This window comes from Manis pentadactyla, chromosome 7, assembly GCF_030020395.1.
Source record: "Manis pentadactyla isolate mManPen7 chromosome 7, mManPen7.hap1, whole genome shotgun sequence".
Taxonomy (NCBI): Eukaryota; Metazoa; Chordata; class Mammalia; order Pholidota; family Manidae; genus Manis; species Manis pentadactyla.
This window is the reverse complement of record NC_080025.1, coordinates 10,191,919-10,216,085: the sequence shown is the minus strand read 5'-3', so window position 1 is coordinate 10,216,085 and position 24,167 is coordinate 10,191,919. Positions and strand designations below refer to the sequence as shown.

The 24,167-nt window shown below is 38.8% G+C and overlaps 1 protein-coding gene across 4 annotated transcripts in view; it reads right to left on the bottom strand.

Annotated features, from left to right (window-relative positions):
- The window catches only part of PRIMPOL (primase and DNA directed polymerase), a 35,300-nt gene that overhangs the window by 10,176 nt on the left and 957 nt on the right, over nt 1-24,167 (bottom strand). For 2 of the 4 annotated variants that reach the window (XM_036894354.2, XM_057505089.1), the window contains exons 2-7: nt 21,868-21,973; nt 20,197-20,432; nt 18,465-18,562; nt 17,478-17,607; nt 13,668-13,815; nt 1,108-1,395 (exon numbers count right to left, since the gene is read on the bottom strand). In XM_036894354.2, coding sequence (XP_036750249.2) covers nt 1,108-1,395; nt 13,668-13,815; nt 17,478-17,607; nt 18,465-18,562; nt 20,197-20,376 — 844 coding nt within the window. In that variant the 5' untranslated portion in view covers nt 20,377-20,432; nt 21,868-21,973. Of the gene's footprint in view, nt 1-1,107; nt 1,396-3,255; nt 3,335-13,667; nt 13,816-17,477; nt 17,608-18,464; nt 18,563-20,196; nt 20,433-20,844; nt 20,985-21,867; nt 21,974-24,167 lie in introns of those variants that run through there. The other 2 variants (XM_036894355.2, XM_036894356.2) reach the window with 2 other exon arrangements.

Here is a 24,167-nt window from a genome sequence, read left to right as displayed (position 1 = left end):
TCAGAAAACTGTTGTTGCCGCTCCAGTAACCTCACTTTCAAGGCTAGACCTGCCACGAATAGGGGTATTGTTTGGGGTCTTTAATATGGGGGTAGAGGTAGAACACAGAATAGCTATTGCTGCTCTCACTGAATCAACTTCCTGCTCTGCATTTTCCCCAGTTCATGGCAAGCTAGTACAACTCAGAGAGGACGTTCTGCTAACAGCACTTGTTTAAGATGCTCCTCTACTCGTAACTCATGATGCTCACACCCAACCCAGCACATTGCACTTCCCTGACTCTATTTCCAAATTCCAGCACATGGTTCTCAGGGGTGCTAGAAAGATACACAATACAGTGGGGACACTGCCCTGCCCTGGGCATGGCTGTCCTGGTAACCCTGCCTCTAATTTAAACCTACTTTCCTCAACCTGTAGACATCAAAGCTCTCGGAGTTGCTCTAATAGCGAGTGGCAAAAATGCTGCTCCTATGGCTTTCTGAATCACAAGCTAGAACCTCAATATAAAAATGAGATTTGGTTCACCAGATCAGAGCTGGTTGAATCAGGGGTCCTGACTGGCTGTGTGTTACCTAGCCAAGCTGAGCTCTGGCTGCCCAGTGCTTCACACATCCTCAGGTCCAAGAAGTAAGCAGGACAGGAGAGAACAGGGTTGAAGCCACCAGTCTTACCACAGTAGGAAAGCTGATGAAATGGTCCTGTCACAATTGCCAAGCTCTTCAGTGAAAACACCAGCTTCCTCTGCCATACCACAGTACCATTTTTATGTTGTCTATCTTAAAAATTTACTTCAAATCTAATTAAGCCCCTTAGCAGTGCTGGAGATGCTGCCAAGACTCCTGATACTAATCTTTGGACATTTCAAGCAGATGCCGGCCATGTCCATTCTCTTTGGAGCTCAGGCCAGCCTAAGTGAAGACCTCTGAACAGAGGCCTGCTGGATTCCAGCACCTGAGCTCACTGATCACATTCTGCTGGTGACCCGCACTGTCACCGTGCAGCGGGGCAGGTAGCAAGAATCGTAAGCCAGGTGACACACGGGCATGGATGGGTCTCTCACAAAAGTACACAAAGACACTGTAACAGAGAGCTGTTGGTCTTACTTACCTGTATCCACAAAAAGATGCTTTTCTCCTCTGCTATTTTTCACCACTAAGAATGAAAGGTCAGAGCTGCTTTGCCTAGCTGACCCTGGCCCCTCCAGTCTCTGAGAATTCAATATCCAATTCTCTCCCATAGCCTTATCTGCAGACACTCTGCTCATGGAAATTCCTTGTTTAACTGGTGTTTCAGAAAAATGGGAAAATCCATGGCCTGTTGTCTCTGGAATCCTATTATCTTCTTCACTGGCAATTAAGTGAAAAGCAGGCTGCAAAATTTTTCTCACAAAATTACCTTAAAAAAATAATAATAATATGATTAATCTGCTGCTTCTTTTCTGCAAACCATAACTTAAGATCTAGGCACAAATCCACACATGACAATTTTATATAGTATAAGGCTTCTGTTTTTTATTTCTGGTTTTAAAACTGACTTATTACAAACTAACATGCTCCTCCTCTCCCTTCCTTCCTCTTGTGCAGTCTTTTTACTTCTTTAGCTCCCAGTGACTGGGGAGCTTGTTGTCACTTGTAAATCATCTTAGAAGGGAAAGCTGATATCAGATGTGTCCATGTTGCTAGTATGGGCCTGAGCCTAACGTCCCATCACCAAAGAAGCACCAGTTTTGTTAATAAAAATTGAGTAGAACTTAATGTTCACAATCAAAAATCACAGAACAAAAGGTTTGTATGAGTAAATGGTGCTCTAAGGTGATGCATAAAAACATTATCTCTGCCATTGTCCTTGAGTCTGAATGGCAGCACATTTCTCAGGGGCTTGTTCTCCAGCTGCATTATCTGCCCCAAGAAGCCCGACCTTCACGCAGTCCCATAGCTGTAGCGCCTCCTGCCTCTCCCTGCAGCTGGTTATGAGATGGGTTGTGGCCTAATCACTAAAGTCCAGAACTAAAATAATTAAATACACTTACTGTATTTCAACATTACTCAAAACAGCTCTAAATATTACTGGTCCTATCTTTACCAAGAAAAGACAGTATGATAATCTGGAACTTCTTTACATTCTCATATATTATTTATAACATAAAATCAAGTAGTAATTTGGTTACGCTGCTTTGTGTGTAACAGTACTGGAGAAGTGGAATACTGTAACAAAACATAATTTTAATCTCTGAAACTGGTATAGCCTGGATCTATCACTTTATGTACCAGACAGCTTAAACCCTTAAATCATATGATATATATGCTCTAAATTAAAAATTCTCTTTCTCCATAAGAGACTTCAAGAACAAACCCATTACACTGTAAAACACTAAACATCAAAATGAAACCAAAGGTGTTGCTCTTTGCAATGACCATCTCTGCAAATCATGGCGATAAGGTAGGTAGTGAGCAGGAAGAAACCATGCTGTATCAAAGGGCAACAAGCCGATGAAAACAGAGTGATAAAGTTAACTCTCCCAGAAATGTAAAGTCTACTTGACGTGAGGCAGTAAGAGAAGTCGGGAAGGTCATGCTGAGGTGGCCATGTAGGCCCCTGACCTCTGGCAAGGAGCTGGTGCCACCAGGCCCCAACGACAGTGTGACCAGCCTAAGTGCCTACGTGAGCTACCAGCCACCTAGTCCACTTCCACATCCCTTCCCCAATCTCACTACCCCCACCCTCATCATTAACACCAGGACTGTTCTATCAGCTGGGAATACTCAAAAAAAGTATCAGTCCCAGAATGTGCAGGTCTGTCGGCAGGCTGGCAGAAGAGTGTTTGGGGCAGATCAAGTGTTTCTGTTTTGTGAACGTTCTGTGACCTCTCACACCTGCCCTAATCCCCTTTCCGAAAGGCTGACAACATGAACTAGAAATGTCCCCAGAAGACACACTAAGGGAGGAGAACTGAAGGGGAAGTTTTGGACTACTTCATAATTTCTGCACCTCTCATTAGGACAGTTCAGGACTTAGAGGAAAGAAGCCTCAGACGGCATCCCATTTATCAGGTCTGACTGTGCCTCTCACTCCAGCCACACTAGATTCCCACTGCTCTCCAAATTAGCCACTCACTTGTATCTATACTTTTGCATATGCTGTTCTGACAACAAAAATCTTTCTCACTTTTGTTTATATGACGGAATTTGATTTAGACATTCCAGCTTAAATGTCTCCTGCTTTCAGAAGATATCTGCAGTAAAGAGTGCTGATTACCTGACAAACTTCCATTTTCCTCTTGTTCCCCATCAACACATCTCAACGTTTAGCCTTGTGGCTAGAATCAGAGAGAGGGCTATGGGGATTAAACACAAGCAAAGATATATTTTACTTATGACTCTGCGCCCACACCCTTAGGACACTAGAGCCCATAACACTGTCATTCACTCAGCAAATATTTATTGAATGCCTATTTTTTTTATTATTGCTACTGCTGTTACTATTAATTCAATAAGGATATTATTACATGCTAGGCCCAGGAAATAACAACAGTGAATAAGAAACAGTCCCTGCCCCAAAGAAGCGTTAAGTTTTAACATGAAAGAACCGAGAAGCACCCAGGAAGTGGTGGGTGCTATGACCCGATAAGCCCGGGGTGCTACCTGCAGCCCAGCAGAAACACTGACCAAAACTGCTTCCCATCTGATGACAGCTACTCTGAGCCCTCACTGACCCAGTGCACTGGAGATGCGTCCATTCAGACAACAGCCTCAAAGAGTACACAGGGGGAGAGGGATCGGAAGATGGCGGCATGATTAGAGCAGCGGAAATCTCCTCCCTAAACAACATATACCTATGAAAATATAACAAAGACAACCCTTCCTAGAATAAAGACCAGAGGACACAGGACAATATCCAGACCACATCCGCACCTGAGAGAACCCAGCGCCTCCCGAAGGGGGTAAGATACAAGCCCCGGCCCCGCGGGAGCCGAGCGCCCCTCCCCCCAGCTCCCGGCAGGAGAAGAGCAGGCAGAGCGGGAGGGAGACGGAGCTCAGGACTGCCGAACACCCAGCCCCCGCCATCCGGGCCAGAGTGCAGACACAGTACGTGCCCAGGGGGGCCTGAATGCTAGGGAAACAGGGCAGCAAGAACAGTGAGCGGGCACCGGAGGCCGGGTGACAGAGGACTAAGAAAAGCGAGCGACCAATTTTTTTTTTTCTTTTTTTGCTGTTTTGTTTTGGCGAGCACTTTTTGAAAGTCTTAAAGGGATAGGGACCCCAATACTAGGGAAACAGGGCAGAAAGACCGGTGAGCAGATGCCTGAGGCTGGCACCGGAGAATAAAGAAAAACGAACGACCACCTTTTTTTTTTTTAAATAAAAAAAAAATTTTTTTTTTTTAATTTAAATTTTTTTTTTTTTTTGTGGTCGTTGTTTTGTTTTGGCGGGTGCTTTTTGGAAGTCTTAAAGGGGCAGGGTGGGACACTTAATCCAGACGTAGGAATCCGGGGATCTCTGGGCACCCTAACCCCTGGGCTCCAGGGAGCAGGGAGGCCCCTTACGGAGATAAATAGCCTCCCAGCAGCTCCTGCTCCAACGCGACTCCACCATTTTGGAGTAGCTGCCCGAGCCAGGCCACGCCCACAGCAACAGCGGAGATTAACTCCATAGCAGCCGGGCAGGAAGCAGAAACCCTGTCTGCGCGCAGCTGCGCAGCACAAGCCACTAGAGGTCGCTGTTCTCCCAGGAGAGGAGGGCCACAAACCAACAAGAAAGGAAGTCCTTCCAGCCGTCACTCGTCCCAGTTCTGCAGACTATTCCTATCACCATGAAAAGGCAAAGCTACAGGCAGACAAAGATCACAGAGACAACACCAGAGAAGGAGACAGACCTAACCAGTCTTCCTGAAAAAGAATTCAAAATAAGAATCATAAACATGCTGACAGAGATGCAGAGAAATACGCAAGAGAAATGGGATGAAGTCCGGAGGGAGATCGCAGATGCCAGAAAGGAGATCACAGAAATGAAACAAACTCTGGAAGGGTTTATAAGCAGATTGGATAGGATGCAAGAGGCCATTGATGGAATTGAAACCAGAGAACAGGAACGCATAGAAGCTGACATAGAGAGAGATAAAAGGATCTCCAGGAATGAAACAATATTAAGAGAACTGTGTGACCAATTAAAAAGGAACAATATCCATATTATAGGGGTACCAGAAGAAGAAGAGAGAGGAAAAGAGATGGAAAGTATCTTGGAAGAAATAATTGCTGAAAACTTCCCCAAACTGGGGGAGGAAATAATCGAACAGACCACGGAAATACACAGAACCCCCAAAAGAAAGGATAAAAGGAGGACAACACCAAGACACATAATAATTAAAATGGCAAAGATCAAGGACAAGGAAAGAGTTTTAAAGGCAGCTAGAGAGAAAAAGGTCACCTATAAAGGAAAACCCATCAGGCTAACATCAGACTTCTTGACAGGAACCCTACAGGCCAGAAGATAATGGCATGATATATTTAATACAATGAAACAGAAGGGCCTTGAACCAAGGATACTGTATCCAGCACGACTATCATTCAAATATGACAGTGGGATTAAACAATTCCCAGACAAACAAAAGCTGAGGGAATTTGCTTCCCACAAACCACCTCTACAGGACATCTTACAGGGACTGCTCTAGATGGGAGCACTCCTAGAAAGAGCACAGCACAAAACACCAAACATATGAAGAATCGAGGAGGAGGAATAAGAAGGGAGAGAAGAAAAGAATCTCCAGACAGTGTATATAACAGCTCAATAAGTGAGCTAAGTTAGGCAGTAAGATACTAAAGAGGCTAACCTTGAACCTTTGGTAACCACGAATTTAAAGCCTACAATGGCAATAAGTACATATCTTTCAATAGTCACCCTAAATGTTAATGGGCTGAATGCACCGATCAAAAGACACAGAGTAATAGAATGGATAAAAAAGCAAGACCCATCTATATGCTGCTTACAAGAAACTCACCTCAAACCCAAAGACACGTACAGACTAAAAGTCAAGGGATGGAAAAACATATTTCAAGCAAACAACAGCGAGAAGAAAGCAGGGGTTGCAGTACTAATATCAGACAAAATAGACTTCAAAACAAAGAAAGTAACAAGAGATAAAGAAGGACACTACATAATGATAAAGGGCTCAGTCCAACAAGAGGATATAACCATTCTAAATATATATGCACCCAACACAGGAGCACCAGCATATGTGAAACAAATACTAACAGAATTAAAGGGGGAAATAGACTGCAATGCATTCATTCTAGGAGACTTCAACACACCACTCACCCCAAAGGATAGATCCACCGGGCAGAAAATAAGTAAGGACACGGAAGCACTGAACAACACAGTAGAGCAGATGGACCTAAATGACATCTATAGAACTCTACATCCAAAAGCAACAGGATATACATTCTTCTCAAGTGCTCATGGAACATTCTCCAGAATAGACCACATACTAGGCCACAAAAAGAGCCTCAGAAAATTCCAAAAGATTGAAATCCTACCAACCAACTTTTCAGACCACAAAGGCATAAAACTAGAAATAAACTGTACAAAGAAAGCAAAGAGGCTCACAAACACATGGAGGCTTAACAACAAGCTCCTAAATAATCAATGGATCAATGACCAAATCAAAATGGAGATCCAGCAATATATGGAAACAAATGACAACAACAACACTAAGCCCCAACTTCTGTGGGACGCAGCAAAAGCAGTCTTAAGAGGAAAGTATATAGCAATCCAAGCATATTTAAAAAAGGAAGAACAATCCCAAATGAATGGTCTAATGTCACAATTATCGAAATTGGAAAAGAAGAACAGATGAGGCCTAAGGTCAGCAGAAGGAGGGACATAATAAAGATCAGAGAAGAAATAAATAAAATTGAGAAGAATAAAACAATAGCAAAAATCAATGAAACCAAGAGCTGGTTCTTCGAGAAAATAAACAAAATAGATAAGCCTCTAGCCAGACTTATTAAGAAGAAAAGAGAGTCAACACAAATCAACAGTATCAGAAATGAGAAAGGAAAAATCACAACGGACCCCACAGAAATACAAAGAATTATTAGACAATACTATGAAAACCTATATACTAACAAGCTGGGAAACCTAGGAGAAATGGACAACTTCCTAGAAAAATACAACCTTCCAAGACTGACCCAGAAAGAAACAGAAAATCTAAACAGACCAATTACCAGCAACGAAATTGAAGCGGTAATCAAAAAACTACCAAAGAACAAAACCCCCGGGCCAGATGGATTTACCTCGGAATTTTATCAGACATACAGGGAAGACATAATAACCATTCTCCTTAAGAGTTTTCCAAAAAATAGAGGAGGAGGGGATACTCCCAAACTCATTCTATGAAGCTAACATCACCCTAATACCAAAACCAGGCAAAGACCCCACCATAAAAGAAAACTAAAGACCAATATCCCTGATGAACGTAGATGCAAAAATACTCAACAAAATTTTAGCAAACCGAATTCAAAAATACATCAAAAGGATCATACACCATGACCAAGTGGGATTCATCCCAGGGATGCAAGGATGGTACAACATTCGAAAGTCCATCAACATCGTCCACCACATCAACAAAAAGAAAGACAAAAACCACATGATCATCTCCATAGATGCTGAAAAAGCATTTGACAAAGTTCAACATCCATTCATGTTAAAAACTCTCAGCAAAATGGGAATAGAGGGCAAGTACCTCAACATAATAAAGGCCATCTATGATAAACCCACAGCCAACATTATACTGAACAGCGAGAAGTTGAAAGCATTTCCTCTGAGATTGGGAACTAGACAGGGATGCCCACTCTCTCCACTGTTATTTAACATAGTACTGGAGGTCCTAGCCACGGCAATCAGACAAAACAAAGAAATACAAGGAATCCAGATTGGTAAAGAAGAAGTTACACTGTCACTATTTGCAGATGACATGATACTGTACATAAAAAACCCTAAAGACTCCACCCCAAAACTACTAGAACTGAAATCGGAATACAGCAAAGTTGCAGGATACAAAATCAACACACAGAAATCTGTGGCTTTCCTATACACTAACAATGAACCAACAGAAAGAGAAATCAGGAAAACAACTCCATTCACAATTGCATAAAAAAAAATAAAATACCTAGGAATAAACCTAACCAAAGAAGTGAAAGACTTATACTCTGAAAACTACAAGTCACTCTTAAGAGAAATTAAAGGGGACACTAACAGATGGAAACTCATCCCAAGATCGTGGCTAGGAAGAATTAATATCGTCAAAATGGCCATCCTGCCCAAAGCAATATACAGATTTGATGCAATCCCTATGAAACTACCAGCAACATTCTTCAATGAACTGGAACAAATAATTCAAAAATTCATATGGAAACACCAAAGACCCCGAATAGCCAAAGCAATCCTGAGAAAGAAGAATAAAGTAGGGGGGATCTCACTCCCCAACTTCAAGCTCTACTATAAAGCCATAGTAATCAAGACAATTTGGTACTGGCACAAGAACAGAGCCACAGACCAATGGAACAGACTAGAGAATCCAGACATTAACCCAGACATATATGGTCAATTAATATTTGATAAAGGAGCCATGGACATACAATGGCGAAATGAGTCTCTTCAACAGATGGTGCTGGCAAAACTGGACAGCTACACATAGGAGAATGAAACTGGACCATTGTCTAACCCCATATACAAAAGTAAACTCAAAATGGATCAAAGACCTGAATGTAAGTCATGAAACCATTAAACTCTTGGAAGAAAACATAGGCAAAAACCTCTTAGACATAAACATGAGTGACCTCTTCTTGAACATATCTCCCCGGGCAAGGAAAACAACAGCAAAAATGAACAAGTGGGACTATATTAAGCTGAAAAGCTTCTGTACAGCAAAAAACACCATCAATAGAACAAAAAGGAACCCTACAGTATGGGAGAATATATTTGAAAATGACACATCCGATAAAGGCTTGACGTCCAGAATATATAAAGAGCTCACATGCCTCAACAAACAAAAAACAAATAAACCAATTAACAAATGGGCAGAGGAACTGAACAGACAGTTCTCCAAAAAAGAAATACAGATGGCCAACAGACACATGAAAAGATGCTCCACATCGCTAATTATCAGAGAAATGCAAATTAAAACTACAATGAGGTATCACCTCACACCAGTAAGGATGGCTGCCATCCAAAAGACAAACAACAACAAATGTTGGCGAGGCTGTGGAGAAAGGGGAACCCTCCTACACTGCTGGTGGGAATGTAAGTTAGTTCAACCATTGTGGAAAGCAGTATGGAGGTACATCAAAATGCTCAAAACAGACTTACCATTTGACCCAGGAATTGTACTCCTAGGAATTTACCCTAAGAATGCAGCAATCAAGTATGAGAAAGATCAGTGCACCCCTATGTTTATCGCAGCACTATTTACAATAGCCAAGAATTGGAAGCAACCTAAATGTCCATCGATAGATGAATGGATAAAGAAGATACACAATGGAATACTACTCAGCCATAAGAAAAGGGCAAATCCAACCATTTGCAGCAACATGGATGGAGCTGGAGGGTATTATGCTCAGTGAAATAAGTCAAGAGGAGAAAGAGAAATACCAAATGATTTCACTCATCTGTGGAGTATAAGAACAAAGGAAAACCTGAAGGAACAAAACAGCAGCAGAATCACAGAACCCAAGAATGGACTAACAGGTACCAAAGGGAAAGGGACTGGGGAGGATGGGTGGGTAGGGAGGGATAAGCGGGGGGAGAAGAAGGGGGTTATTAAGATTAGCATGCATAATGGGGGGGTGGGAGAAAGGGGAGGGCTGTACAACACAGAGAAGACAAGTAGTGGTTCTACAACATTTTGCTATGCTGATGGACAGTGACTGTAAAGGGGTTTATAGGGGGGACCTGGTATAGGGGAGAGCCTAGTAGACATAATATTCTTCAGGTAAGTGTAGATTAGTGATACCAAAAAAAAAAGGCAGTTCCTGTGTGGTAACCTCCAATGAGTTCTACACAAGGGTATAAAGGGCATATAAAAGTGTAGGCAAAGGGTCTGTTCGTGTTTATACAGAGGATCAAAGCCTAATTGGGCTACCCAGAAAATGAACTAAGATACGATATGAAAAAGCACTTCCAACATCAGCACTCTCTGGAAGACTCATGCCAGAAGTGATCATCAAAAAACCCCAACAAATATCCACGCACTGCTACAGCTGTAGATGCACTCATCCCACCAGTTCCTGGACTTGCCATGGGAATGAAGAAGGAGATATCTAAGCTGGCCTGTGCATACAGTAAAACAACAAATTTGACTGTATCTATACTGTCGGAACTCAACCAAGAATTAGGAGAAGTGCAAATTGTAGCGCTCCAAAATCTTACAACTACAGACTATTTACTGTTAAAAGAACATAAGGGATGTGAACATTCCCCAGGAATGGGTTGTTTTAATTTGTCTGATTTCTCTCAGACTGTTCAAGTTCAGTTGGACAATATCCACCATATCACAGATAAGTTTTCACAAATGCCTAAGGTGCCTAACTGGTTTTCTCGGTTTCACTGGAGATGGCTGGTAATTACAGGTATGCTTTGGTTATGTAACTATACTCCTATTACGTTAATGTGTGTGCACATTTTAAGTAGTAGCTGAAAACCTATACATGCTGAAGTTAGTCTACAAGAAGATATGTCAAAGAAATAATCAATCTTCCCATGTTTTCTTCCGCCTGCTACTTCTATAGATTTTCTTCTTCCTTCCTAATTACAACCCTTAAATAGAATTCGTGCCTCATATCAAATTTACCGAGTATCATAATTCTTCCAAGTGGTAAAGATTCCTCAAGACAAATGCTGGGCATAGAAGCTACAGGGCATAAATATGCAAAGAAATAAAAAGCTAACCATTTCAAACAATAAGGCTTCTCTCTCACTTACCAACTTTACATTTCCCTGTATGGCGCCGGAAGATGACTGGTTAGCCAGAGACGGGTAAGATTCCTCAAGGGAGGAACAACCTAAGACAGGCACAGTCGCAGGGGGGTCATCAGCTGCGAAACTGGGGATCAACAGAGGTGAGGCTTAGAACCTCACCCCCCGTTCTGAGAGAAATCTGCATACGTGGATGTTTTATTGCCCTTGTCTAGCTTGGATTAACACATAGTCTACAGGCACACACCTGATCATCTACATTTGCTCTCTTACAACACTAAACTATGTTTTCTACCTTTATCTTGTATCTACCTACCACTTCAGCATTTTATTAAAAATAATAATAATAAAGAGAGAAATGTGGTATCCACATATAAATCAAGTATAAAAATCAAATGAGTATTCATATTTGAACTGTTTATAGTTCATAATGCATGAGCAAAACCGAAAGTTTCTGTGATGACTGCCCTTGTACTGTTCACTATGTAACTTATTCACTATGTAAGAATTTGTTCTCCATGTAAGAACTTGTTTGTTATGCCTCAGAAGATTGGAGACTGAGGAAAATTAGGCTTGGGGTGGATTAATGATTGTGCATTGAGCATTGACTCCCCTATACAGAATTTTATTGTTGTTAACAATGATTTGATCAATAAATATGAGAGATGCCCTCACAAACAAACAAAAAAAAAGTACACACTTCCAATGCTAAAATAAATAAGTAACCGGGATGTAATGTATAGCATAAGGAATATAGTCACAATATTGTAACAACTTGGTATGGTGATAGCTGGTACCTAGAATTATCATGTATATAAATGTTGAATCACTATGTTGTACACCTGAAACTAATGTAATGTAATACTGTGTGTCAACTACCCTTCAATAAAAAATAATTATCTACAAAAAAAAAAAAAGAGTACACAGCCCCAGGGACCAGAGAGAGTGGCCTGGGGGGAGGGGTGGCGCTCAGTGGGCCCTCCGTGCAAACCAAGACATGGAACTCTTTCCTGAAAAGAATAGCTAATCCTTGAGGGGTTTGAGGCACACACAGAGGTCTGAGGTATAATCAGATCACTCAAGTGAGCTCATTAAGCTGAGGGCATACAGAGGTCAAAGGTGACACTGGCATTTTCACATGGGTAACTGGGTGGATGGTGATGCCACTCACTGATATTACTTAGCATAGGACAAAGAGCAAGTTTGATAGAGTTCAGTCTAGGATGTGCTGAATTTGAGGTGTCTCTGTGGGGATGTTTAATAGGCAATTGGCTGTTATGGGTCTGGGGTCCATAAAAATCTTGGCTGAAGATAAAAGATTTGAGAGGTATCAGCACATAAATGGTGAATCTGTATGGTAGCTGTACACACAGCCTGAATGCTCCAGGTCTTCATTACCTTGAAAATGCATAATTTCCATCCTCCCTCCGTATTTCCACCAAGCAAGATATAGTGAAACATGATGTCTGCTGTGCCAGGGTCAGAGATTCTGGGGCTGGCCAACCTGGAGCATCTCCTTGGTAACCAAAAATGTCCAGATGGCAGGCTTTGAGCTCCTTGGGACACTGGCTGAGCCACGAGGGAAGGGGCCCCCAATAGTTGCTATACTATATAAGCTTGCTGCATGTCAATCCCAGGAGCAGATGCTCTGTCCATCTGGCTGCTCCTGGACTCCCTGCACATAAGTTCCCCCAATAAGTTTATGTTTCCACCACCGTCTCAAGGTCTTTTTCTTCAGTCTCTCCAGGCTACACAGCAGCCTTGGCTTAGAGTCAGCCAGGGCCCAACAACACATAATTGATGCTGCGATAGGGCAGATAATCCAAGTTCCAAACAAGATTGAAAGGAGGACAAAGATAGATTCTACGATTACCAATATCTAAGCAATGAAAGAAAAAGACAGAAGGACTGTCCAACTAAGCTAACAGAAAACAGGGAGGTAACAGAGCCCCTTGTACACAGCACACTAGGTCACTGTGACCTACTGTCACGCTAATCCAGCAATCAGGTTCCCGACTCCTACGCCAGTCCTGCAGTGACTATGTTCACACCTTTTACCCTCAGTTCCTGTCAGAACTTGGAGTTCTGAAATGACTCCCTGTTACTTGAAGTCAATCATCTGCTGTTTGGACCAGGAATTCTTGCTCTGCCCTGCTTTGATAAATACTCAGGATTTGGGCTTCTGTTTACACATTGGTTTGCAGTGTTCCCATTCCGCCTATTTGTTCCCCTTCAGACTGACTTCACTTGATACCTGGACCTGTACCTTAAGTGTCCACTCCTGGAACATTCTGGTTACACTTTCAGGTTTACACATCTAGACTTCTTTACAACCCAGAGGTCCGGCCTGAAACCCAAGCCCAGCCCTCACATACTGAGAGCTAAGACTAAGGCAAGGCTGAGGTGACGGCCCGAAATGCAGCTCTGAGACACCACAGCTGAGACTTGAATTAGGCCTCGCATGTATCACCCAGAAAACTTCTGAAATGACTATTAGAGCAGAAATCAGTACCAGGGCACACGTGGAACAGGAAGATGGGTCTAGAACTAAAGGCAAATCCTGAAAACATGAAAATCATGTTTCATTTTTTAGGATACGTTTATGACCATCAAACCTGACAAATATTCACAAAACTTTTAAGAGGGAAAGAAAAATGAGCTCTTAATATAATTCTATACCTTTTTAAGCAGTATACTTACCAACATGAATGTTATCTTTAAATGCCACATCATGGAGTTGAAATATTAAGTGTCGGCTAAATTTCTCATCAGTGCTAGAATCCAAGTTGAAAACATCTTCAGCTGAACAATTAACTCTGTATAACTCTTGAAGGGCTTTACAAACATACTAAAAACACAAGTAAAATGTAAACAATTAAAATTTTTTAGTTTCTTCTACAATATTTCTATGAGCAAAATTCAAGTATCTTGGTACAAGCTTAACTCATTTATTATTTTGATTTACTATCCAATATTTATTACATAATGATTTTACCAAATTACCTAAGCATTGAAAACACATATTTGTATTATACATGTTCATGCTAAAAAATTCATAGGCTCTTATTTTTTTATTGTAGTTGACATACTGGTTTCAAGTGTACAACATAGTGACTGGACAATATATACACTACAAAAATGCTCACCACAATAAGCAGAGTTCCCATCTGTTACCATACAAAGTTATTACAATATTATTGACTATTCCTGTACTTTTCATCCCCATGACTTACTTGGGATAATACATGAGAAAGGAATAAATTCCTATTTTGTTTAAGCCACTTACATTATGGCAACTAAATCTATCTTACGTGATTACCCTCCATTAGACTATAGGCTCTATGAAGGCAGAAGCCCATCTCTCTTTGGGATAACTATTGTATCCCTAGTGCCTAGGCACAGTGAGGCTGAAAATTTTTTAACAGTGTAGTGTTGTACTTTAGAGCTATACAGAATAAATGCAGTAACTCTATATGTAATAACAGTAAACTCTTGAACATCAGTGTTAGTAATTTTTTTCTGGATATGTCTCCCAGGCAAAGGAAACAAAAGTAAAAATAAGTGGGACTACATCATACTAAAAAGCTTCTGCACAGCAAAGAACACCGTCAACAAAAAGAAATGGCAACCTACTGAATGGGACACTATATTTGTAAATGATCCTACTAAAAAATGGACAGAGGACCTGAATAGACATTTTTCTGAAGACATAGGTCAACAATTTCACTAATCATCCAGGAAATGCAAATCAATACCACAATGAGGTATTACTTCACACCAGTCAGAATGGCTACTATCTAAAAGATCGGAAATAACAAGTGTTGACGAGGATATGGCAAAAAAGGGAACCCTTATAAACTGCTGGTGGGACTGCAAACTGATGCAGCCAACTATGGAAAACATTATGAGCATTCCACAAAAAACTAAAAATGGAAATACCACACGACCCAGTAATTCCACTTCTGGGAATTTACCCAATGAACACAAAATTGCCAATTCAAAAAGATATATATCCACACCTGTGTTAATGGAAACTTTACAATAGCCAAGATATGGAAGGAACCTAAGTGATCACTGATATAGATGAACAGACAAAGATGTGGTACATGTACACGATGGAGTATTACTCAGCCAAAAAAGAATGAAACCTTGCCATTTGTGACAACATTGACAGACCTAGAGGAAATATGCAAAAATGAAATAAGCAGAGAAAAGATAAACATAATATATATAAGGCAGGGAAAGATAAATACCATATAATTTCACTTATATAGGGAATCTAAAAAACAACACAAACAAACAACTAGACTCATACATACAGAGATGGCTGGTGGTTGCCATAGGGGAGTGTGGTGGAAGGATGGGGGAAATAAATAGGTGAAGTGGATAAAGGGGTACAAACTTATTATAAAATAACCATGGGGATGAAACTACAGCATAGGGAATATAGTCAATAATATTGTAGTATCTTTGTATGACAGATGGTAACTACAAGTATTGTGGAACATTTTATAATGTATGTAATTGTCCAACCACTATGTGTACAACCGAAACCAATATTGTGTATTAACTATACTTCCATAAAAAAGTAATCACAATCTTCTAAGTTGTCTTTCCCAAGTTAAACTTTAAATAAAATTTTAAATTAGATTTTTCAAGTTGTAAAATCCAGAAATTAAAAATAGTTATTTGAACAATGTTACCTGTCAACATAGCTTTATAAATTGTTTCAACACCAGAATTCATTCCAATCAGAAGTGGCTTACTGAAATTTGTCAGTTAAGTCACTAAATCAAAGGGCATTATCTGTTATCACTAGGTATTACTAGACAGTTATTTATTAACCATCTGTTAAATTAAGATAGAGCTAACCTAATTTATACCTTCTCACAGAGACTCAAAAGGAAAAGTACTCACTGAATTATACACGTTATAAAGTAACCAACAAATGAAATTAATTTCAATATAACCATTTATAAAGATTATATTAATATAATCCTAATAACTTTTTTTGTCAACATGGTAAATACGTTATACAGAAATGATGTGTAATTTTAAACTGATATCTACATCTCTTTCCAACTTTGATGTAGATTAGCTGTTCAAGACTAAGATTGTATAAAGAACTAGAATGGAAAAGATTTTTAACACCTACATGATCTTTGCCTCACCAGTGTTTATTAATTTATATTACAAACAGGATTTGCAGTAGTGTTGATTCCACCAGGGACAGTTGTAGTTTCTAATACGATGTCATACCTCCTTGTGAATGGTATCACTGTATTAAAGTGCCAGCAAAAATCTCCAAATCTTAATTCCTTGTTGGCCCCATAGAGCCCACAGAGTAAATCCTACCTTAGATTGTAGGTGTGTATTACACAACAGAAAAAAGTCAGTATCTATGAATTGTTAAGAACATAATTAAGATGAAAAATTAAGTAGTTTACCAACAACTATAATGAAACATTTAAATTTGTTTTTAAGGGTCCAATGACAAATTTTAAAAAATAACTTTTTTGTCACTTTTTTGGGGGGAGAGGGGGACTTATGCTATTTCTTCTTCAAAGCCAGGAGAAAGCTAATGTTATATAATTTTTTACAAAATTGTATTTGCATAATTTTTCAAATAAATTTAACATAAAATATGTAGAGGTCCAATATAGCAGATATTCTTTATCAAAAACATTTTAATTTGGATGTATTTTTAAAATCATAAAATGTGTTGTCTACAGTTAACATCTAAAAGTAAAAATAGGTATTAACATTTATTGATTTAACTGAAACCAAATAGTCAATGTAATTTTAATACGCCTTAATGCAGTACAATAGCAAAGGATTCTATAAACAAACCTAATAAAGCTTGGTTGCACAATCTAGTATTCCTTTTGTTAGAAACTTCATGGTTGACACTGCAAAACCAAAAATACATTCTAGAGCTATATACTCTTTTTGCCTTGTTTAAAACAGTGATAATTTTAAGTCTAGACCAGATTTAGCTAATAACTAGCTGTAAGATCCTAAGTAGGAATTAAGTTTCTCTAGGCCTTAGTTTCCTCATTTATGATAGTCCCAGATAGAATGATTTCCAAAATTCCTGCCAGTTCAAAAATTCTGATACTATCTTTATCAAAGTTTCCTTGAAGCTCATCTCAGTATCCCATTTTTACAGTAAAAATTACTTTGTCTAACCTTTCCCAGTCAGCTATTTATGATTCAAGTCAGAAAATACGTAATTTAAAAATGCAGAAAATCCAACCCCCTTTTTCAGTTTTTTTAACTACAAGTACTAATATTACAAAATATAAGGACATAAACCAAAACTTCCTGCTTTTTAGAGGTTTACTCAGAAAAGTGACATTAAGAAATGAAAGTCATTTCAAAAGGAAAAGTGGCAAGAAAAAGAAGAAACACTGAACCCATGTATCACATAGGTTGAGTTCACTTTTAATAATGAGTGAATGAACAGATACGCAGACAGTGTAAGGAGAAAACACTGAGCCTGTTAATTACCTCGATGAGTAATGCAACCATCTTTTCCCCATCAGCTCCTGGATTGGCAAGTTTGTTAAATTCCAAATCAAAATAAAGCTTGCACACAGCATTTTCAGGAATGACTTCATAGCAGTGTAAGAGATTTTTTCTGAATTGAACGATTCAAGAAAAGGTTTTTTAAATGGCAGAAGTTGATCTTATTATCTTAGGATACTGTATTAACTGCAATTTAATAACTAGCTACAACATAATGAAGACATGGTAAAGTGAACAACTGCTCAGGATGGGTTTATGGTTCATGGTGTCAAGAGTTTCCATCAAACAAGATCTATCATATTCTCCAACATTATTTACCTGGAGAATATAGACAACTTCACACTGTTACTTATTCAGATGGTTTTGCTATTGCATTACACCTGTGTATTTGTTGTTGCTATCAGCATGAAGCAGATTTTAAGAACTTTCTCAAACTGGAGTCCCAGAATCACATATTTTTGCATTTCCAAGAATTTTTTTAATGAGGATTTTTAAGTTTCATATATTAATTAGGAATATTTTAAAAATTGGTTAAAAACATACTCTGAATCACTTGACTTCAATGAGCTTTCAATGCTCAAGTTTGCATCAAGAGGTATGTGACTTCAACATGGGTTAATAAGAATAGATGCTGCCTTGATAAGTAAATAAGTTGTGTTAAGTGAAGTTCAGATGACATCCTATCAAATAAAAGGTTTGTAATCATAATAACAAGGAAAAGTGATGGGGGAATTGTGTCATCACATGGCACAGGTTGTACAGGAACTCAAACACACAACTTTTTCCTCCCAGCACCTGCTGAGATAATTCGATGGTGCTATACAAGGGAACTCCAGAATTCGATTCTAATAGTAAAGGAGTACCTATGTGACAGAACTATGAGAGCCAGTGCAGCCTGAATTTCACAAACATTACTACATGAAGGGAACTAACTTTAGTTTATTGTGTTTTGCTTTACAAATTACTTACCGGGATTTATAATAAAACCAAAGTTGAGCATAGGTTGTTACGAGATAAATACGTTGCCCATCACCCACTTTGTATTCCAAAGCAAACACATGAACATCCTTTATAAAATCAAATAAAACATTTGAAAAATTAATAAAATGCAAATCTAAAATCAACTAGTTATCCAATATTCATAAATAACTTTACCATTTGAACTTTTGAAATGAATTAATTGTACTATTAAAAACAAGAAAAATAATTACTGAATCTATGCCAATCAAAATAGCTATTTGTATTTACTTTTAGTCACCCAAGTAATACATGCTCAAGAAATACATTTCTAATTCAAGAGACAATTAGAATATCCAGGTTAAAAAGAGAAAAATCACTTTTAAACCACTCTAGTTTGATTTCCTATTATAGTTTTATTTGCCAGTTTATGAAATTAAAAATTTTCAAAACTACCTTAACATTAGAATTTGGACTAAAATTAATAAATTATCTAGTACATATAAAAACGCATGTGAGAACCAATTTTGTTAATGGAATATTTGTAAGTTAATCATAAATGCTTAAGTTTTAAAATGCTTTAACAAGTACTATAAATTATTTTTTCTATGAGAAACCACTTTGTTTTTAAAGTTAACTGCTATGGCACTCTATTAACTATATCTGTTGTCAGTTTCTTCTAATAAATACAAGTTCTTTTGTTTCCACTTAGCTAAAGGCAATGGATGAGCCTATAAAGGAACTAAACTTCCATTTTAATAAGTGAGGAGTCAGAGAAGAATTAAGTTGCCTGATAAAGATCTTGAGATAAATTGTATAGACTTTTATAAATTTTATCATACTTCTATGTATTTTTTAATTCAAGATAAATGAATCTGTATCTTAATTTCTGATACCTGGATTAGGTTTACGCAAAATGAGCACCAAAGGTTTTTCTTTGATTTCCTAAACTATTCTGATGAGATCTAAGTGAGTTTCTTCACTAGGGAACAAAAGGTCCTCTTCCTAAAAACTTTCTGCACTTTGACTCTTATATAGCATCAATGATCAGAATCACAGTATATTTATGCTAGACTTCATAAATGCAGCTTTTCTTTATATCTTTCTCTACATTTCCCGCAATGCTAACCAACCCTGTGCAATACAGTTATTTTTGAACACCACACCCTCTGCAAGCTGAGCATGCAGCAAGCACATCAACTCGCCTACTGCTGTAAATAATTATGATTAAACCCACTCCCTTACTCCAAAGCACAGAAGGAGAAAGTACAAAGAGAAATACATGTGCGCTTCAGTACAATTCAAAGTCTGAAGCTCATACTGTAAACTATAATATTTGAGGCATTTTCATCTATTGTTTAAATTCAGTTCTCCTTTCCCTTATTTCATCCTCAAAATCTCACACTATCCACCCCTTCATTTCCTCATATTTCTGTGGGTATTGTTTTAGTTTTACTCTTAAACTCATGTTACTATTTTTCACTCCATGAATATGGTCACTCTTCCTCTAAGCATAGCTTCATTTAAATGTTATTACCAATTCCATAAATTAATTGGCCCTGGGTTGGTCACTCTTTTTCACTATAAATGCTAATGATTCACAGGGATATTTTTCCAAAATAGTGTGATACTAAGATCGCAATTCTTTTGATAGAGTACATCACCTGAAAGACAGACCAGAAGGTTTTTTTGGAACTCTTAAGTTATAGTAGCTCTAAAAAAAAAAAGTAGATGAGGAAATTACCTCTGTACAGCTTTTGACAAAGTTAAAAGCTTGAGTTTGCCGGTGAAATAGTTTCCAAATGGAGGGTGGTTCTTCCAGCTTGGACAATCTTGGTCTGTACACTGAGGACAATGGTTTCCTCTCATACTGTGATGCTCTTTCTTCAATTTGCTTCAGTTTGGCTTCCCATTTTCTCTTCATTGTTTCAGAAGTATGGGGAGGCTAAATCCTGCCCCATGTAGGATTTCCATCAATTACTACCAGAACAAACAAACAAGGACATCTGTTTCTTGGCTTAGAATATAGTTTGTTTGGTAAAACTTCATAACTCATTTCCTAATGCTTACATCCTTGTCTGCTTTACATTTTATGCTTTGCATGAAGCTTTAATGCGAAACGAGAACAGGGTTGGCTGTCAGAAATCTTTAAATCCTGGTTCTCTCATCTAATAGTGGTATGGTTTTGGACAGGATAATGAAGCTCTCCGAATTTTTATCGACTGCAAAATGGGAATCAATATCACCTTGAATACCTTATGTAGTTATCTTGAAGATAAATGTGATAAGACATACGACAATGTTTTATAAATTACAAAGCCTTATATAAATATAAGGGTTTTTTGTATCATTGCTTTTATTATAGCTATTTAATGCATTAAATACCATCTACCTTGCCCAGCTGGTGTTACTACAGTGGGCATCATTCTTATGCTATTATTTCTTAGTGCAAAGGTCATTTCTAGGCACCACTGTGTGGTTCTTTTCCTGTTTTTGTCCATTGCTCTTCTTTTCTCCCAATACACCTGTAAGCTGGAAAGATAACTCAGGGTATGAATGGGAATTACAACACTGGCTAGTTGTGGTTTGGGACATCTATGGTAATCATAAGCATGATGAAAGAAAGGAATGAATCGATCTTAATTTAATAACATATTTTTGTGATTAGTCAATGTGAAATGATTGTATTTTAACCCTTGCTTATTAAAGATACAAGTTTTTGCTTGCCTATAATGCTTCCATGTTAGCCATGCCAAGATAAGTGGGCCAGGCAATACTTTTCCAGTTGGGAATTACAGTTTACTTACAAAGGAAAATGGATAGGTTTTTAAGAAAAGGGAGGAAAAGCTTCCATTGTAGATTAAAAATGTTCACAAATCTTTAGCCATCCCTCCCATCAGGAGATACCATCTAAGCTGTCTCCCACACTGAGTCTGGGCTGGGCCATGGGGATTTGCTTTGGCCAACATAACATCAACAATGTGAAGCAAGCAAAAGTTGAAGAAGTGCTTCTGCATTAGAGTCCTGCTCTGAGATTGTCATGCTAGAACTCTGGCCTCACAGAAGATAAAAAGGCCATCTGGAGGAGAACCACGGTACCCCAGCTAACAGCCAGCAACATCAGATGTGTGATATGCCATTTTGGATTAGCCAACCATCACCTGAATTCAAGTCCAGAGTAAACCCAAGTGGCTTCAGGTGAGATCTGCTGAAGACTTACCTAGCCAACCTGCAGACTGTAAGAAAAAATTTATTGTTGGTTTGGTTTCTTGTTTTTTAAGCCAGTAAGTTTTGGCCTGGTTTTTACACAGAAATAGATAAGTGATAGTTTCCCTCTTCATTAACATCTATGTCACAATGTATTTATAGAAAATATATATATACTAAAGTATTTGAGGGTGAAATTCTTATTTACCTTTGGCAATGCCTCTCCAGTACTTGCCCTTATCAAGTTTATAAATATTCTCTTGAATGTTAGCAGGAAACTGCAACAGCAAACTCACCAGCAAGTGATATATTCCCTGGAAGGAAAACAGAATCACACTAAAGATTAAAAGAGGGTAGGAAGGTCATGACACTGTTAGATTTCAAATTTAACTCAACTATAACAGATCTAAAAAAGATTATTCTTTCAGTTACACTTAATCCAAATGAGAAGTATAAAGCAAAAAATATAATTCTATAAGTATCAACATAAATTTCTTAACAGATATGCCTCGGAAAGGCATATAATTTCACTGGATTGAAGAAATGGGCAATTTTTAATAAAACTGCTTTTTCAATACAAAGTGATATGGCTCCTTATTGCTAGGTAGATTCTGAGTATTCAGTTTACTTTAATGTCACATACACATAAAAATCCCCTACCTTTAGACAACCTAATTGAGAAACTGACTTTCTTCTATAAAACTGATTTACTTTTAATGAAGCCCACCGACTTCTTGGTGGCAATAACACAGATTGCAATCAGCTGTGATTTATAGCTCTAATACCTAACCAACTAACCGACCAGGAATAATCATGTGGATGTTCACACTTAGTAACGTTAGGAAAATATTTCGGTTTTCTAAGAATATCAGTATGTCCATGGGAGCGTGTCATACATTACAGTCAGGAAGTCCTCATGGAAAGCGATGTTGACTTAATGAACTAAGAAAACTATTAATGTCAGCAGAGAAAACAGAGGTTCAATATATGTCATGCCTTTGTGTTCTTTCCAGTTTGAAAACAGCTGAGTTGAGGATTAGAAAACAACTGGGCTTAGGCTATCAGAGCAAGAGGGCTGAATGACAAAAGCTAAGGAAATGGAGAACAGGAAGGCATCTGGCATTCTGGTTTGACGTATCATATTCTTTGCTCCTACCCTCTGGGAAATGATGTCACCATTTTAGAAATGCTTTTCATTCTTGGTGGGGAAGGAATCTATCTTTCCTGTATAACTGTACATCCAAACCCTTTTTATACAAGGATCATAACTATTTTTGGTACGAGTTTCTAAATTCCAAAGAAAAATATTTGTTGTATTTTAAAATAGTAGGCTGAAGAGCTCTACTATTATTATTTCTTGACAATAGCATGAGAATATTTATTTAACCATGCTTGATACCTCTTACAACTAAATATGGTCAGGCTAGAAAAAAGGCTTACTTAGCCCTTTCAGAGTAACTGCAAGGAGAGAAGGGGCCCTGAGGATGGGGGTGGAGAAGTGACTCGAGCAGTCTTGCTTCCCTAGGTTTATGCCTAGACCGGCCCGGCTATGACACTTGATGGCCTGGTTCCCAGGAGCAGCTGGCCTAGGGGGCACATGCATCATGATTACTGGCTTCCAGGAAGATCTGAAGCCCACCCTGCCACAGTTCTCCTTGGCCAGCTTTCCTAGTTTCCTTCATCTTTTATCTAATCACAAGTCAATTCCTATTCCCCAGCCCAACTTCTCCCACTGCCCTGAGTACAGATTCGTCACGAGACTCTACTTCTAGTATTTAGTAATGTTCTGGTGCCTGTACTTGTCAATGTTTTCTTAATATAATCCCTTTTATGGCCTTTTGGAATACATTTATACTACTCCCACTGCTAAAGTATTCACAATAAAGTGTGTAATTAAAATTCATTTACAATATTATATACACTTAGTTCCCAGATGAAACATGTTAAGAAATTAAATACACTAACTGAATTTCTTTTTCCACTCCAGCCACTTTGCCTGTCTGTGCTTGAACAGAACTCATACTTAAATTTCCCCAAAATCTGCTGATGGGATAAGAAAAGATACAGTAGTAAGTGTTTATTCCCCCGTTCCCGCTTTCTACCATCCCCACAGACTCCCCTATCAGAAGAATGTAACTCTGCCAGACTAATTACCCTTCAGCTCATTTTCCTAATTTTTCATAGGAGACACTCATTAATGACTCAGAGCAACACTTAACTCACACTATGATTTTCCTCAAGAAATCCAAACGCTCCTGGCCCGAAGCCACCGACCCACGTTCAGCCCGCTCACCCAATGGTAATGACCATGTCTGCGCCTGGCCCACTCACTCCAGAAGCCCTGTCGCCTATGTTTCCCTCCCCTGGAATTCCCCACTCGCCTTCCCCAAATTCCTCCCCTTCCAGGCCCTGGTAAAATTCTGCCACCTGCGTCACCTCTGTAAAAAGAAATTACCGAACTCCTAAGACATTGCCCCCAGCCAACTGTTCTGTTACAACTGAAGTTTC